At 37.8% G+C, this 15112-nt stretch overlaps 1 protein-coding gene across 1 annotated transcript in view; it reads left to right on the forward strand.

Annotated features, from left to right (window-relative positions):
- Nucleotides 376-15112, forward strand: part of HEATR1 (HEAT repeat containing 1) — a 49801-nt gene continuing 35064 nt past the window's right edge. Inside the window, 14 exon segments of the mRNA XM_021073757.1 lie at nucleotides 376-509; nucleotides 729-903; nucleotides 1429-1645; nucleotides 2396-2537; nucleotides 3870-3971; nucleotides 4972-5112; nucleotides 6027-6238; nucleotides 6395-6528; nucleotides 8070-8172; nucleotides 9085-9195; nucleotides 9594-9711; nucleotides 11552-11659; nucleotides 14241-14336; nucleotides 14778-14866. Coding sequence (XP_020929416.1) covers nucleotides 762-903; nucleotides 1429-1645; nucleotides 2396-2537; nucleotides 3870-3971; nucleotides 4972-5112; nucleotides 6027-6238; nucleotides 6395-6528; nucleotides 8070-8172; nucleotides 9085-9195; nucleotides 9594-9711; nucleotides 11552-11659; nucleotides 14241-14336; nucleotides 14778-14866 — 1715 coding nt within the window. The 5' untranslated portion in view covers nucleotides 376-509; nucleotides 729-761.

A 15112-nucleotide genomic window follows, 5' to 3' on the forward strand; every position in this document is an offset into this window, starting at 1 on the left:
CCGAAAAGATGCTTTTCTTTGTTAAAGCAAAGCCACAGGAAAAGATATTGTTTGTAAAAGGAAGGGGCTCGCACGGATCTGTGAATTCGGGCTGTGAGTTCACAGCCCACAGTTTTAACCACTGCGCGATGCTGCTGGTCCTTAAAGCTGGATAAATATGTATTGAATGAATAATTCCTGCTACAGACCTTAAGGCTCACAAAAGGCCCACCCAGAAACGGTAACTTCCAGCTACCTGCCGAGAATCGACCGCTACCCCACGGTAGGGTCGGGATTCCGAGCCTAAAGTCTGGCGCGGCGGGGGGGCGGAGTTTCGCCGCCGGGAGGTGGAGTCGACTTTTCTCAATTTGGCAAGCTTGTACCTCTTCTCTTGCCGTAGTGCCCGAAACCGGAAGCTCGCCTAAGGCGTGCTTTACATTTCCGGGCGAAAGCTGGATTTTTTTGGTACCATGTGGGAGCACTTGTGAAGATTCGCAGGCTTCTAAATCCTGCCCGAAGTCGAGCTCCAGGTGAGCAAGAGTTGTGGGTCTGGGCGGCATCGCGGGTTTTCGAGTCTCCGCGGATTCGGGGCTGAGACACGCGTGGCGCGGCCGCTGAGGCTGTACTTCAGCTGTTAACGCTGTTGCTGTAGTGTCCGCGACCGCGCTGCGTGCGGAGGAAAGTTGCTATTTGCGGTTAAGCCACCTTAAGATTTTGTGGACGCTTCTCACGGTGGTTATGTTTCTTAGCCTGCGTTTTTTAGAAGTCCTCTGGCGTGAAAGATGACGTCCTTAGCCCAGCAGCTCCAGAGACTCGCTCTCCCTCAAAGTGATCCCAGTCTCTTATCCAGAGATGAAGTTGCCTCTTTGTTGTTTGACCCCAAGGAAGCGGCCACCGTCGACAGGGACACGGCCTTTGCCATTGGTGAGCTACCCTTTAAATTAAAAAAACTCTGGGAAGCTTGCGTCCTGGGTGTTGCTGTATTTTCTTGTTTTCTGACCCGCCCTCTTCCTTAGCGGCTTCTAACTTGCTAACTTGACTTAATTTTATTAAAGGAAAGAAAATAGCAGTCACTTGTTAAGATGTCTTAAGTGTGTCTATAGGCAGCGGAACTTGAATTCCACAGATAAAGTTAAGGAGTAGAGAGGAAGAACAGCTAAAAGTGGCTGGAGGTTAGGGGAGGTGTCTTCCCCGGATTAGTCAGGTTATAATATTGAAATTGTATTGAGGAAAAAAAGAAGGCCCCCTGCCAGGGGTACTTTCTATTTTCCTGATTCATGAGGATGGAACTTATTTTCTTTGTTGGAAACTAGAAACCTGTGTTTGGGACTGTATTACAGATTACATGTGCTAAAAGAATTCACATTTTTAGGGATAAGTAAAACAGTAAAAGAAGAGTAAGACGAGTTTGCTTGCAAAGATTTGTTAATTTAACTGGCCTTTTCCTAGGATGCACTGGCCTGGAAGAGCTGCTTGGAATTGATCCTTCCTTTGAACAGTTTGAAGCACCGTTGTTCAGCCAGCTAGCAAAAACCTTGGAGCGCAGCGTTCAGACCAAAACAGTGAACAAACAGCTGGATGAAAACATTTCATTATTTCTTATTCACTTGTCCCCTTACTTCCTGCTGAAGCCAGCACAGAAGTGTCTGGAGTGGTTGATTCACAGGTAGCAAATGGAATTACAAAAGTAATTATGGGCTGCTAACATTGATCTCTTTTAAAAATCAAGTAGCGAGAACATTTATCAATTTAAAGTTGAAAAATTAGGTGTATCAGGAGGTTAACATGATTTGTATTGGGTGAGATAAGCATGCCCTTCTATTATTGAACTCATTTTTACCAATAGTGAAAAGTAGAACTATTAAAGATCTTGGGTATGTAGTCTAACCTCATTAGTTCTAAGGAGTTCATGTCAGTTTGCTGTTCTAAATTGTCACTGCATATTTGGAACAAAGGTTATTAGTAAAATTTCTTTCTCGCCAAAATAACAACAACAACAAAAAAAATGGTTTGGAAAGAGGATAATGGTATTATCTAAAATACCCCAACTTAAGAAAAATAGTAGTGGCTAATGTGTATTGAACATTTATACACCAGGCCTTGTGGTAAGCACTTTGCATGTATTATCTTGGTGCTCACATCATTCAGTGGGGAGATGCTTCTGTTAGCCTGCCACAACAGGAATTCCTGATATTTTAAAATGCTACTACATAAGAATAGTATTGTTAGTACAGGGAGTATAGTACTCTCTGTTGAGGAGTACTTTAATGCTTATTAAGTGCTCTATACCGTGATTATGGTTATTTGGTTATTTTAAATGGGTTTAGTTCATTTCATTGATACACAGTTTGGACATGTGAGGAAAGACATGCTTTTAAGTTTTGTGTCACCTCTACCTGTTTGCTTTTTTCCCCAGGTTCCATATCCATCTTTATAATCAAGATAGCCTCATCGCTTGCATTCTGCCATACCACGAGACAAGAATATTTGTGCGAGTTATACAGCTTCTAAAAATTAATAATTCAAAGCACAAATGGTTCTGGCTGTTGCCAGTTAAGGTATGATTGTTGAATGACACATATCTATAATCATTGCAATCCTTAATTAAAGATATAATTTGGAAAAAATCAAGTCATTAGTGCTCCTGAGAGTAGTCTAATATTATCTCCATCACTTTTATTATCTTGGATTCTCACAAAACTCTGTTTTGACAGATGAGGACAGGCTCAAGTAACTTAATGGATTTGAGTCCAGATCTGACTCTGAAGCTTGTCTTTCCACTGTGCCATGCTGTGTGGCATTTTAAATTTTGAAACTGGAAAGCTTCAAAAAGTTAGAGGTGAAGAAAAACAAAAAAATATTTACAAAAATTAAAAGAGTAGGGACAACTTGAAGGACTTCAGGAAATTATTCAAGTTGTACAGAAGATGTTGGGTATTAATTTACAGATGAATAGTAGAATGTTTGCCTTATGGGAAGGCTCTGGCTGGGATCATTTTGCATGAGTTTATAGTAAAACAACTGACTTGCATTGTCACTTTGTTTCCATCAATAGTAGAAGAAAGTAAATGTATGTTGTTAGCTGGAATTTAACTGAAGGTTGAGTGCAGTGATCTGGGCTCAAGGGAAAACAAATGGGGATGAAACAGACTGGGACTTTGGAAGGAGTTAACTTTATGGGTGATGACAGTGAGGTCCATGATCAGAATTAGTTAAAAAAAAAAAAAAAAGGCATGGGAATTTTTAATAAGAGTTTGAATGTAAAGCATTTGAGCTAAAGAAAAGAGAAGGCCAACCTAAAATAAAGTATCTTAAAATAAATCTATTCGGTATTCACTCTGCTGATAACATCAAAATCATTTTTTCCCTGGTCTACACACAGATCCTGCTGTTCTTTAGACACAATTGTTTCAAGTACGCAAACCCACCTATCAAAGTTCACGTCAAATGACCCTTTTATTGATTTATTCCATGTTTATTGAGCACTTAACACATGCCATGTGCAGTGCTAGGCAGTAGGAAGAGTAGTATGAGTTGACTGGCTTCCTAGTCTATTTGTTTCTAGTGTTACTGTAAAGCAGCGACAAAACCATATCACACTGGCTCAAAAACCCAGTCTAATGGGTAGCGTTACTAAGAATATGGAGAATCCAGATTCAGATAACTACGCATAAAATGCAGCACATGATAAGTAGGCATTTTTCATCAGGTGCCGCCACACTTATTGTTGGCCCTTCTCTTTTAAATTTCCACCTTATAACTATGAGGAGAGGCTGTGTTTTGTATTTATGAACCAGCAGCATGAAGCTTTTTTTTGGTCATTACTTTAAAAAATAATCATGAGTTGATGAATGTCCTTAGTAATGGTTGGTTCTTTCCATCTATAATAGCAATCTGGAGTGCCCTTAGCTAAAGGAACTTTGGTTACCCACTGCTACAAAGATCTTGGATTCATGGATTTCATCTGTAGCCTGGTGACAAAATCTGTGAAGGTGAGTATGTGGTTTCATGAATGTATAATTTCATTGGAAGGTTGTTTCCTCTGAATAAAGAAAATACATGAAGGCCCTCTCTAATAACAGTGGGAATTTGAAGAAGTTCTTTTTATTAAATGATCTGCTGTTTTGGAGCATAAGCCATTTGGTCAGACTTTCTTCATCGGACCTGTTCTTTCTACAAAAATAAATTATTCTATTCTTTACCAAATTCTGATTACAGTAACTGTTTAAAATGAGACAATCTAAAAATGTTAGGAATATTCATTCTTGTCATGTTTATTTATTTATATTTTTTTTGTCTTTTTGTCTTTTTGTCTTTTGTTGTTGTTGTTGTTGCTATTTCTTGGGCCACTCCCGCGGCATATGGAGGTTCCCAGGCTAGGGGTTGAATCGGAGCTGTAGCCACCGGCCTACGCCTGAGCCACAGCAACGCGGGATCCGAGCCGCGTCTGCAACCTACACCATAGCTCACGGCAATGCCGGGTCATCAACCCACTGAGCAAGGGCAGGGACCGAACCCGCAACCCCATGGTTCCTAGTCGGATTCGTCAACCACTGCGCCACGACGGGAACTCCCATTCTTGTCATATTTAAATAAACCATTAAATTTGTTTATTTAATATTGCATATGACAGAAGTAAAATATCAGCCTGAAGCAGTTGAGGAGAACTGTAAATATTTTTATACTTTCATTTAATTGGCCTTCACTCTTCTCCCCCCAACCTCAGTCTCACCTGTGGCATATGGAAGTTCCCAGGCTAGGGATCGAATCAGATCAGAGGTGCATCTTCTGGCCTGCATTACAGGGATCCGAGCCATGTCTGTGACCTATGCTGCAGCTTGTAGCAGTGCCGGATCTTAATCCACTGAACAGGACCAGGGATTGAACTTGCATCCTCACAGACACTGTGTCAGGTTCTTAACCCACTGAGCCACAATGGGAACTCCTGGCCTTTCACTCTTAAATGTATTCTGGTTATGATTTTTTTTCCAGGTTTTTGCTGAGCATCCTGGGAGTTCAGCTCAGTTGAGGGTGCTCTTAACTTTCTACGCTTCCACCATCGTGTCTGCCCTCGTGGCTGCTGAGAACCTATCCGACAACATAGTCGCCAAGCTGTTTCCATACATTCAAAAGGTCAGCCTTACTCATGTGTATTTTGTACTTAGGAATATTTTGTAACCTAAGGGGACTTTTGTGCTTTCAAAAATTTTACTTGGATATAAATGTTTTTACATTGACGGTTTATTTCAGGTGGTTGATGAAATTTAATTTTTAAGTGTATGACTTCTTTTGTCTGAAAAACTTAGCAGAATGGGATCTTAGGGCTCCTTAAGAATGAACGTTGGTTAATTTGGCCCTGCCACCTTCTCCCAGATCTGTTTTCTTAGCAGTCATGTTACCTCAGTGGGAAGAGAACTGATTAGAAAATCTCTTCAAGGCAGAGGCTCTCTTATCATTCTTTCTTTCTTTTTTTGACTGCACCTGCAGCATTTGGAAGTTCCCAGGCCAGGGATAGAATCTGAACCAGAGCTGCAGCAGCGCCAGATCCTTAACCTGCTACGCTGTGGGAGCTCCCTCTCATCATTCTCTGTGCATTGACTTCTGCTTCTCTGTGTCTTCTCACCAAGCATCTCATGGCCTCCCACCTTCTTAGATTCCGCATGGCAGGACTGCTTTCACTTCCCACCACTGTCCCAAAATTATTGTCTTTAGTCAGACATTGTTTCTGATTGAAGTCTCCCTCACACAGGTGGATGTTTGCAAATAAAAGAAGACTCCTTGGCTCCTGTTAGGATGTGTAGTTGGGAGACCTTCTGAGATCCCTTCTGTCATCTAAGAGACTTGTCTATTTCCATGTCCCCTCAGGAAAAGGAGTCAACAGCTTGATTTTTCACTTCCAAGGAGTGTTGACTCTCGGTGTGCATTAGGTTGTATTAACCTCTAATTTATGCCATTTCCAATTTGTCAAAGTAAAGTAGCATTTTTAAGTGGAATAAAGTAACATAGCTTATATGATTTTTTTTCCTCATATTTTAAAAAATATTTAGGGGTTGAAATCATCTCTACCAGATTACAGAGCTGCAACGTACATGATAATATGTCAGATTTCTGTGAAAGTGACCATGGAAGATACCTTCGTTAATTCACTGGCTTCGCAGATCATCAAAACGTTGACCAGAATTCCCTCTTTGATTAAGGATGGATTGGGCTGCTTGATAGTGCTCCTGCAGAGACAGAAGCCAGAGAGCTTGGGGAAGAAGTATGTACGATTGAGTTGAGAAATGATCATGTTTAGAGGCAAATGAAATTATTTTGAATCATTTTTTTACTTAAGATAAATCTTATACTATTTGTGAAAATTGCCACTCATTGTCTAGCTTGTGAAATCAACATCTATGTCTTTGCTTCTTCAAAGGCCATTTCCTCACTTGTGTAAGGTTCCTGATCTTATTACACTGCTTCAGGGGATTTCTGAAACCTACGACATCAGTCCTCTTCTACGTTACATGCTTCCCCATCTGGTTGTCTCCATCATTAGTCATGTTACAGGTATGTGGTTTTGCATTTTGTGTCCAGAAACTTGCTTTCTCAGACTTGATTCTCTTAAAATAGGAACGATATCCTTGTTAATATCTTTTAGATATTTAGAATTTCTGCTATCCATTTGTTTTTGTACAATTTATCTCTTTTTATAATGTGAGAAACATTTCGGGTGGGTAGCAGGTTGATTGAAGGGAGATCTTTGTTAATTGAATGACATATTATTATTATTACTATTATTATTATTTACTTTGTGTTCTTACATAGTCTCTACATGAAAAAAATTATGGAATTATTTTAAAATAATGTTGGAGTTCCCATCGTGGCTCAGTGGTTAACAAACCTGAGGAGGATCCATAAGGACACGGGTTCGATCCCTGGCCTTGCTCAGGGGGTTAAGGATCTGGCGTTGCCGTGAGCTGTGGTATAGGTTGCAGATGCAGCTCGGATCTTAAGTTGCTATGGTTGTGGCGTAGGCCAGCAGCTGCAGTTCCAATGAGACTCAGACTGGGAACCTCCATATGCCGTGGGTGCAGCCCTTAAAAAAAAAAAAAAAAAGAAAAGAAAAAAGAAGAAAATAATAAAGTAATTAATGTTACCGAGTAAAACTTTCCTTTGTAATTCTTTATAATAAATACCCAATTGTCGGTAAAAGTTTTTCTCCCTTGAGTCATTGAAAATATAAGATCAAGAATATCTCATACGTAAAAATCCAAATTTTAAAAAAGCCAAAAAGTTAATTAGAAAGTGGTTGTTTGCATTATGATTTTTACCCTTCAGTAAATACAAAAAGACAAGAAATATTTGGTCCTATTGCTTTTGGACTAAGAAAGATGTTTCTAGGAGTTTCCTGGTGGCTCAGCATGTTAAGGATCCAGCGTTGTCACTGCTGTGACATGGGTTTGAGCCCTGGACTGAGAACTTAGGTATACCATGGGTGCAGCCAAAAAAAAAAAAAACTGTCGTCTCTGAAGTTTAGCCAGTCTATTGGAAAATAAGGTTTGCTTAATTCAATCTCAGTTTAAACATGAGTTTCAGAAACATAACTAGCAGGAATGAAAGTACTTTTTCTTGTCTGATGGTGGTGAGTAATGAAGCTGGGGCTAACATCCCATTCATATATTTACGGGAAATCTGGAATAGAAAACGACAGCTCTTGGTTCAGGAAGGAAGCATTGAGATGAAAGTTTAGCCCATTATCAGAGATAGTTTATTGAGATGTAGGTTCAGGTCCCAACTTCACCGCTTGTAATAATAAGCTGAGGAAAGACTATACTCTTTTGGGCTTTCGCTTCATTGAGAGTGTTGATAGTCCTTCTCCAAAATACAGAGAATTTTGGGTAAAGGATAAATGAGGGTAATGTATTAAAAAATGGTTTGGAAAGATAGTTACTAAATAGTAAAGTACACTTGAAAATAGGTAAAAAGCTGGCTGTTGTTGATACATGTTTTAAAGTTCTTGTAGAAGAGATTTTCTGTTATTAAACTATGTAGTAGCTTAAGCATCCAAAGAAAGTTTTCCCAAGTTTTAATTTGTTGTCTCTGCTAAGGAGAAGAAACTGAAGAGATAGATGGTCAAATCTACCGGCAACTCTTGGAAGCCATACTTACAAATATATCCCTCAAGAACAACTTAGACCATTTGTTGGCGGGGTAAGCTGTTACTTCTGACATGCTTTTGATTTGTATTTATTTCTGTGGCTTAGTTTACTTTGCAGGGTTGGTTAACAGTTTTCCCATATCCCTTTATAATGTATTTTCTGCTTTGTCCGTGTCACTTTTTTCAGTTTTAACTTCTTGGTCAAATAGTTGTGGCAACAGAAATAGAAATTTTTCTCGTTTGTCTTTAGTGCTTACATGTGATCATGAAAAGTTAATGGTGAAGCTGAATTTGGGTTATACTACATATAATTTGTGGTGGTTGAGAATTTCCTATTAATAAATGGACCGAAATGCCTCACACCAAACATCACAGTTGGTAATCAGTAGGTGTCAGTTAGGAACTTACGTTGAGGGCTGGCATGAGGTAAAGATAGTTTAGTCTCCCATTTTCCTTTTTTTGCTTGAAGGACAACTTGATACGGTGAAAGGAATATGGTGGTTGTAGTGAGACATAGGTTTGAATCCTGCTCTCTCATCTTCAGGACAGTTAGAGTAGTAAGTTCTGAAGGTCTACCTGGACCTGGTTTTGCTGTGGTGCGTCATTGAGCAGGTACCTACCTGCTGGAGTGTGTCACTTGTGCCTTGTGCTCCCGCATTTGACTTGTGTATTAAATGAGCTTAAACACGTGAAACCCTAGTGAGAGCTTGGCTCCATAACCTGTCTGGGGCTGAAAACCCTGCTCTTCTTTTTATGGTGCATTAGGGTCACTGAGTCTCAGGTCTTGTTGCTGTTCTCATTTGACCTCAGGTGAATTACAAGATTTCATCGCCCACGTTTTTGTATCTGTAAAATTTCTACCTTGTAAGGGTCTAAGAGAGGTTATTATTTCTAAAGTACCTAGATAATGGGTATTCAGTAAATAGTAACTCTTGTGTCTGCTGATTTTTTTGTTTGTTTTGCAGCCTTCTTTTTGAAGAGTATATTTCATACAGTTCGCAGGAAGAGATCGATTCTAATAAAATATCTTTGCTTAATGAACAGTTTCTTCCATTTATTAGGCTTTTAGAAAGCAGGTAAGTTGTGTGTGTTTGTGCCCTTCTTAATGTGTACCTCTTGTCTTATAAAGAGATGATTCACAAATTGCAGTGTAATACAGTGATTGAATTGCAAAGAGACTGTTCTTCCCTTTAGGAAGGACAGTTACAGCGTTTAAATGTATTTGACATATAAAAGGAAATAGGGGTTTTGTGGGACTAGGGAGGGTATAGGTTTTTGATACAGACTTTTTGTTGTTGAAATTGTCCTAGTGACAAACTTGATCAATATCATTTGGTTTTATACCTTCCATTTGTCACAATTTGAAATCTCAATCTCAGTAATTTAAAAAATTTTTGTCTTTTATACATGTATGATATGTGTGGTTGAAAAATTTATTAAGAATAATGAACTATGTAATTCTGTTTCATCTAAGATATCCCAAAACATTAGATGCTGTGTTAGAGGAACACCTAAAGGAAATTACAGACCTAAAAAAACAGGAGCTTTTCCACCAATTTATCTCTCTTTCTACAAGTGGGGGAAAATATCAGGTAACTTTTTAAAATAACTGGAATGTGATGCTTTTTTCAGAAAAATTGTTGTTTGGAAATTTTTATGTGTGATGTTCCTAGGCAACCACCAGAAGGCGGCCTAACAGTGTCCTAGTGTACATAGCTTCCTCTTTTATCTGCACTTTCCAGTGAGGCGCCCACAGCCACAGGTGGCTATTTAAGGCATTGATTAGAAAAGGGGAGTGGATTTTTGTTTCGTGATTATGTTAGAACTTCCGAAGTTTTCTGGTGATTCACCTTAAGTCTTTATTACTGGAAGTTACCATATAAATAGTTTTTAATACTTACCTTTGAAAATAAATATCATGAAAAAAAATATGGTTATTTTGGCTTTTCTCTTCCATTTAACTAGACTTTCGTCTTTAATGGTATTTCATTTCCAAATCATAGGTTGATAGACTTCCTTTGTCTGATTACATAAGTAAACTATGTTGTCACTAATTCGACTCTTGTATCATTTTTTTCATTTTTTAGGGCTGCAAGTGTGGCACATGGAAGTTCCCAGGCTAGGGGTCGAATCGTAGCTGCAGCTGCTGGCCTACACCGTAGCCATGGTGGGTACTTAACCCACTGAGCGAGGCCAGGGATCAAACTCGCATCCTCATGGATACTAGTTGGATTTGTTACCACTGAGCCACAGTGGGAACTCCCTGTCCTATCATTTAGATAAATTGCATTGTTTCAGTGATCAATTTTTTGGGTTTTTTTTTTTTTTTTTTTCCTGGGCCACACCCGTGGCATATGGAGGTTCCAGGCTAGGGGTCCAATGGGAGCTGTAGCCACTGGCCTATGCCACAGACAAAGCCACAGCCACACCAGATCTGAGCCTCATTTGCCACGTATACCACAGCTCACGGCAACGCTAGATCCTTAACCCACTGAGTGAGGCCAGGGATCAAACTGCGTCCTCATGGATACTAGTCAGATTCCTTTCTGCTGAGCCATGATGGAAACTCCCAGTGATCAATTTTTTTAAAAGAATTTTTATTGTAGTTGATTTACAGTATTCTGTCAATTTCTGCTATAGAGCAAAGTGACCCAGTTATATACATATACATTCTTTTTTTCACATTATCCTCCATCAAGTTCCATCACAAGTAGATATAGTTCCCTGTGCTATACAGCAGGATCTCATTGCTTACCTACTCCAAATGCAATAGTTTGCATCCAGTTTTTTTATTTGTATTTCCATTAGGTGTGAATATAGTGATTTTTCTTAGGTGCTTTTCACCTTGGAATCAGATATACATAAAGAATACAAATTTACTTCATAGATTTACTTGCTTATTTATTTTTGTCTTTTTAGGGCTGCGTCTGCGACGTATGGAGGTTCCCAGGCTAGGGGTCGGAGCTGCAGCTGCTGGCACAGCCACAGCAATGCCAGATCCGAGCCGTGTCTGCGACCTACACCACAGCTCATGGCAGCACCGGATCCTTAACCCACTGAGTGAGGCCAGGGATCAAACCCGCAACCTTATGGTTCCTAGTCAGATTTGTTTTTGCTGTGCCACAACGGGAACTCCTTACTTCACTAATTTAAATCTGCATGTAGACAAAAGTATACATTAAATCACATTAAAAATACAATTTTTTTTTTATCTGTTGTAACTCATACTACAGTTACAATTTTTTTTATTTGTTTTTTATCTGAGGCAAAGATTTTCCTTTACTTTGATTTACTTTTTTGCTTCTAATACTAGATAGTTGTTATTAAATATGTTGAAAAACTAGTGGTGATTTTCTCTGGTTTTTCTTCTTGACCATAAGCTGCTCAGATTTAGTGGTGATAACATTTGTTTATTGTAATGAATCCCTGTAGTTTTTAGCAGATTCTGATACTTCCTTGATGCTCAGTCTGAATCATCCACTTGCTCCTGTAAGACTTCTGGCTGTTAATCATCTGAGAAATATCATGGAAACATCAAAGGTTCGTGTCAAATAGCTTTCATTAGTGATGTTTTTATCCTTAAGATGAACAGTGTTAATTCTAGAAAAAAAAAACCTTGAAGTTACTATCTAGAATCAGTATTGTTTAATTACAGAGATAAGCCTAATAACACATATGAGAGTACATTGGGCAAAGACTTGGGACCATATGTCAGAAGCTTTATATACCCTAATAAGAACTGTTTATGCAGATGTTTACTTTAGAGTTAGTTGAGAGTTTTTCAAGCTGGAGTTTATAGGTTAACATACAGAGGTTCACCTGAGAGTTTTTTAGTTTTGCAATTTGAATTTGATAATCTCAAGTTTAACATGAGTGTACTTGGGGACATCTCAATGATAACTTTTGGAACCCAGTTCATGGTTTCAGTACCTGCCAGACAGATCTGTGTTTAAAATTTTGGTTCCTCCAACTAATAAGTATAGAAGCTGACTTAATTTGTAAATAAAGCCTTTGTACCCAAAATGGTATTTTACAGATTTTGCAGTCATTCAAATAGAGCAGTATTTTCTGAACTTTAATGTTTTGCTATGTTAGCTTACCACTGATACTGTTTTCTTAAAATTTTTCTTTAGCTGCTTTTAAATGGGCTCATTATTATTTGTCTAGCCCTTCTTAAGTCTGAATTGTGGTTGACTGACAATTAATTATATGAGTTTCAAGTATATACATAGTATTTCAGTGTTTTCAGGTATACTTCATACACAGTTATTACATAATGTTGACTCTGTCTCCTGTGCTGTACACTGTATCCTTGTAACTTATTTAATTTATATCTAGTAGTTTATACTTCTTAATCCCCTTCACTTATTTTACATAGACTTTAAATCATGAGTTTGAAACGCTAATTGTATGTACATTTTACTGTAGTTACTACAATTAGGAATATTCATCTGTATAATATCTAGAATCATCTCATGTACTATTACCATTTGCATATTTGGACAATTTCTGGAGTAGAGAAAAGTGGTAGCCGAGTTTAGTTCTCCGTAGCATGTAGTATGAGCACACTGAATGCTGAAACTTGTGTCATGGCAATTAAAACCTAGATTTTAGTTTTTTTAATATATATTTTTTTAAATATTTAAAAAACATTTTTGTTTTATTCTTTTGTAGTTTTAAAGAGTCACTTAGTTTTTAAAATGTTTGGTGTACTCAAAATACTGCTTTATTTGATTCATTTCTGATCTGGTATGAATCCTGTCTCTGAAAAATTGCTAATAGGTTTGTCTTGATTTCTTTGATAATTAAACTCAGTGAATACTGTTTTTTGTTGTAATGAGAAGATTTCAGTGTGTAGAATTAAAAAGGGGTCCCTGGAATCTCCTAATAGTCTTGAAGCCATTCTCATCGTTCCTTCTTTTAATCATGTCCTTCCCCTGCCTCCTTCCTCCTCTGAATTTGCTAAGTTTTTTTAGTGAAGGACAATGATATGTTCAGTTTACAGGCTAAGCATTGTAATTGCAATTGTCTTTCTTTGTATGCTTAGATTTTCTTTTCCCTTCTCCATCAAGGATAGGACATAAGGATTTCTAGAATTCATATTCTATAATTTCAGATTGGGCTACTCTCGTTGGTTTTTGAGGAAAATTTTGGCGTTTGATACATGAACCTTTGACTTTAGATTTGTAAATTCTCGGGATTTTACTTTTTGTCTCCCGACCTTCTGACCTATATATGTATTTTTGTAGCATTTACTACCCCCCAGCCCCACCACCACCTGCAGGTAGAGATACATTCAATTTGGTTAGCAGTTTTTATTTTTCTTTTATTGTGCAGATTTTATGCTTTATATTCTTTTTGTTACTTAAAAATAGGAACTGTTTTTGGCAGACTGTGTACTGTCATCATTGCATATCATCAACCTTGTTAAAAACCTGGAAAATTAATAGCTAACTTTTAACAGTGCTTTCTGTGTCTAAGGCACTGTTTTAAGCACTGGCATGTACTATTTAATCTTTAATAACCTTTTGAGATAGGTACTATTGTTAGCCTTATTTTATAGATGAGAATAGTGGCATTAGAAAAGTTAAGTAACTTGCTCCAGGTCGCACTGCTAAAGTGGTAGAGCTCAGATTTAAACCTAGATGTTCTGGTCCTTTTTAGTCTGTGCACTCCCAGTATCTAGGTTCTCATTTTAACAAGATAAATTCCTTACTGCAAAAAAATTTGGATTATACATGTTTTATTATATTTTCATTGGAAACTGGGAAAAGTTTGTATTGAATAATTGTTCATCTAAAAAGGCCCTATAGGAGTTGTCTTGTGGCTCAACAGTTTAAAGATCTTGAGCTGTCACTGCTGTGGCTCGAGTTCAGTCCCTGGCCCGGGAAGTTCCACATGCTGTAGCTATGGCCACCCGCCCCACCCCCAAAAGACCCTTTAGAGATTACCTAGTTTAATGCAAGTGCATTATTTTTGAGTTTGTTTCCAGGGCAGCGGAGCCCATGTTCCTTTACTGGAATTATGGAATACTCTTTGCAAAACCATGCTTCCTTTCTAAAGTAAAGTCTCAAGTGGTTTTAGCAACAACTAATTAATATTTTTTTTTTCTATTGCTCAGGAGAATATTGATGAGTCTTTCATAAAAGAAGCTGTTTTAACCCGATTAGGTGATGATAGTTTAGATGTTGTTTTGTCAGCTCTACATGCTTTTGAGGTGAGTAAGTTTGTTGTTCATTGAAATACATGTTTTCTTTGTAAATAATTTTCTTACCCTCCTCACATGAGTCTCTGCTCTAGGTGAGAATATATTAGAAATGATTCTTTCATTGGAAATTTGTTCTCTTGAGAGCACAGACTTCAGTCTAGTTGGGAAACCTTATGGGATTAATTAGCTTGCACAATTTTATTTATTTTGAAGTGCCTTTAAAAATGAAAAGTGCTTTGTGAATTTTTGTTAACAGTAAATACCTAGAGATTATGGGAAATTGGCTTACGAATGCCACTCTTGAGAAATTGCTCTTATAAAACTTTTAAAGTATGCTAGGATTCTTGGGAGGTAAATTCTTTGTAATTCACAATTTTTTGATGTTTGTTTAGCAAGCACCATATTTGAAGTAAGTTAAAAATTTACTTACGGGTTATTTTTTCTCTCTAGATTTTCAAACAGCACTTTAGTTCAGAAGTGACAGTTTCAAATCTTCTGAATCTCTTTCGAAGAGCAGAACTTTCAAATAATAGGGAATGGTATGTATTTATTTCTCCTTATACAAATAAGTTGATGAAATTCTTACGTCAAGGTCACTTTTATTTGGGTTTATATGGATTCATTATACTCTTCTCTGTGTTTGAAATTTTTCTCAATACAGTGGAAAAAGTATACAATGTATGATGTAATACTGAGATCGGGAGGTAGGATGGGAAAGAGCTTTGATTTTTTATTTTGTACAATTCTCTATGTTTAATCATTTTTTATAAGGATAATATATTACT

This window comes from Sus scrofa, chromosome 14 (assembly GCF_000003025.6).
Source record: "Sus scrofa isolate TJ Tabasco breed Duroc chromosome 14, Sscrofa11.1, whole genome shotgun sequence".
NCBI lineage: Eukaryota > Metazoa > Chordata > Mammalia > Artiodactyla > Suidae > Sus > Sus scrofa.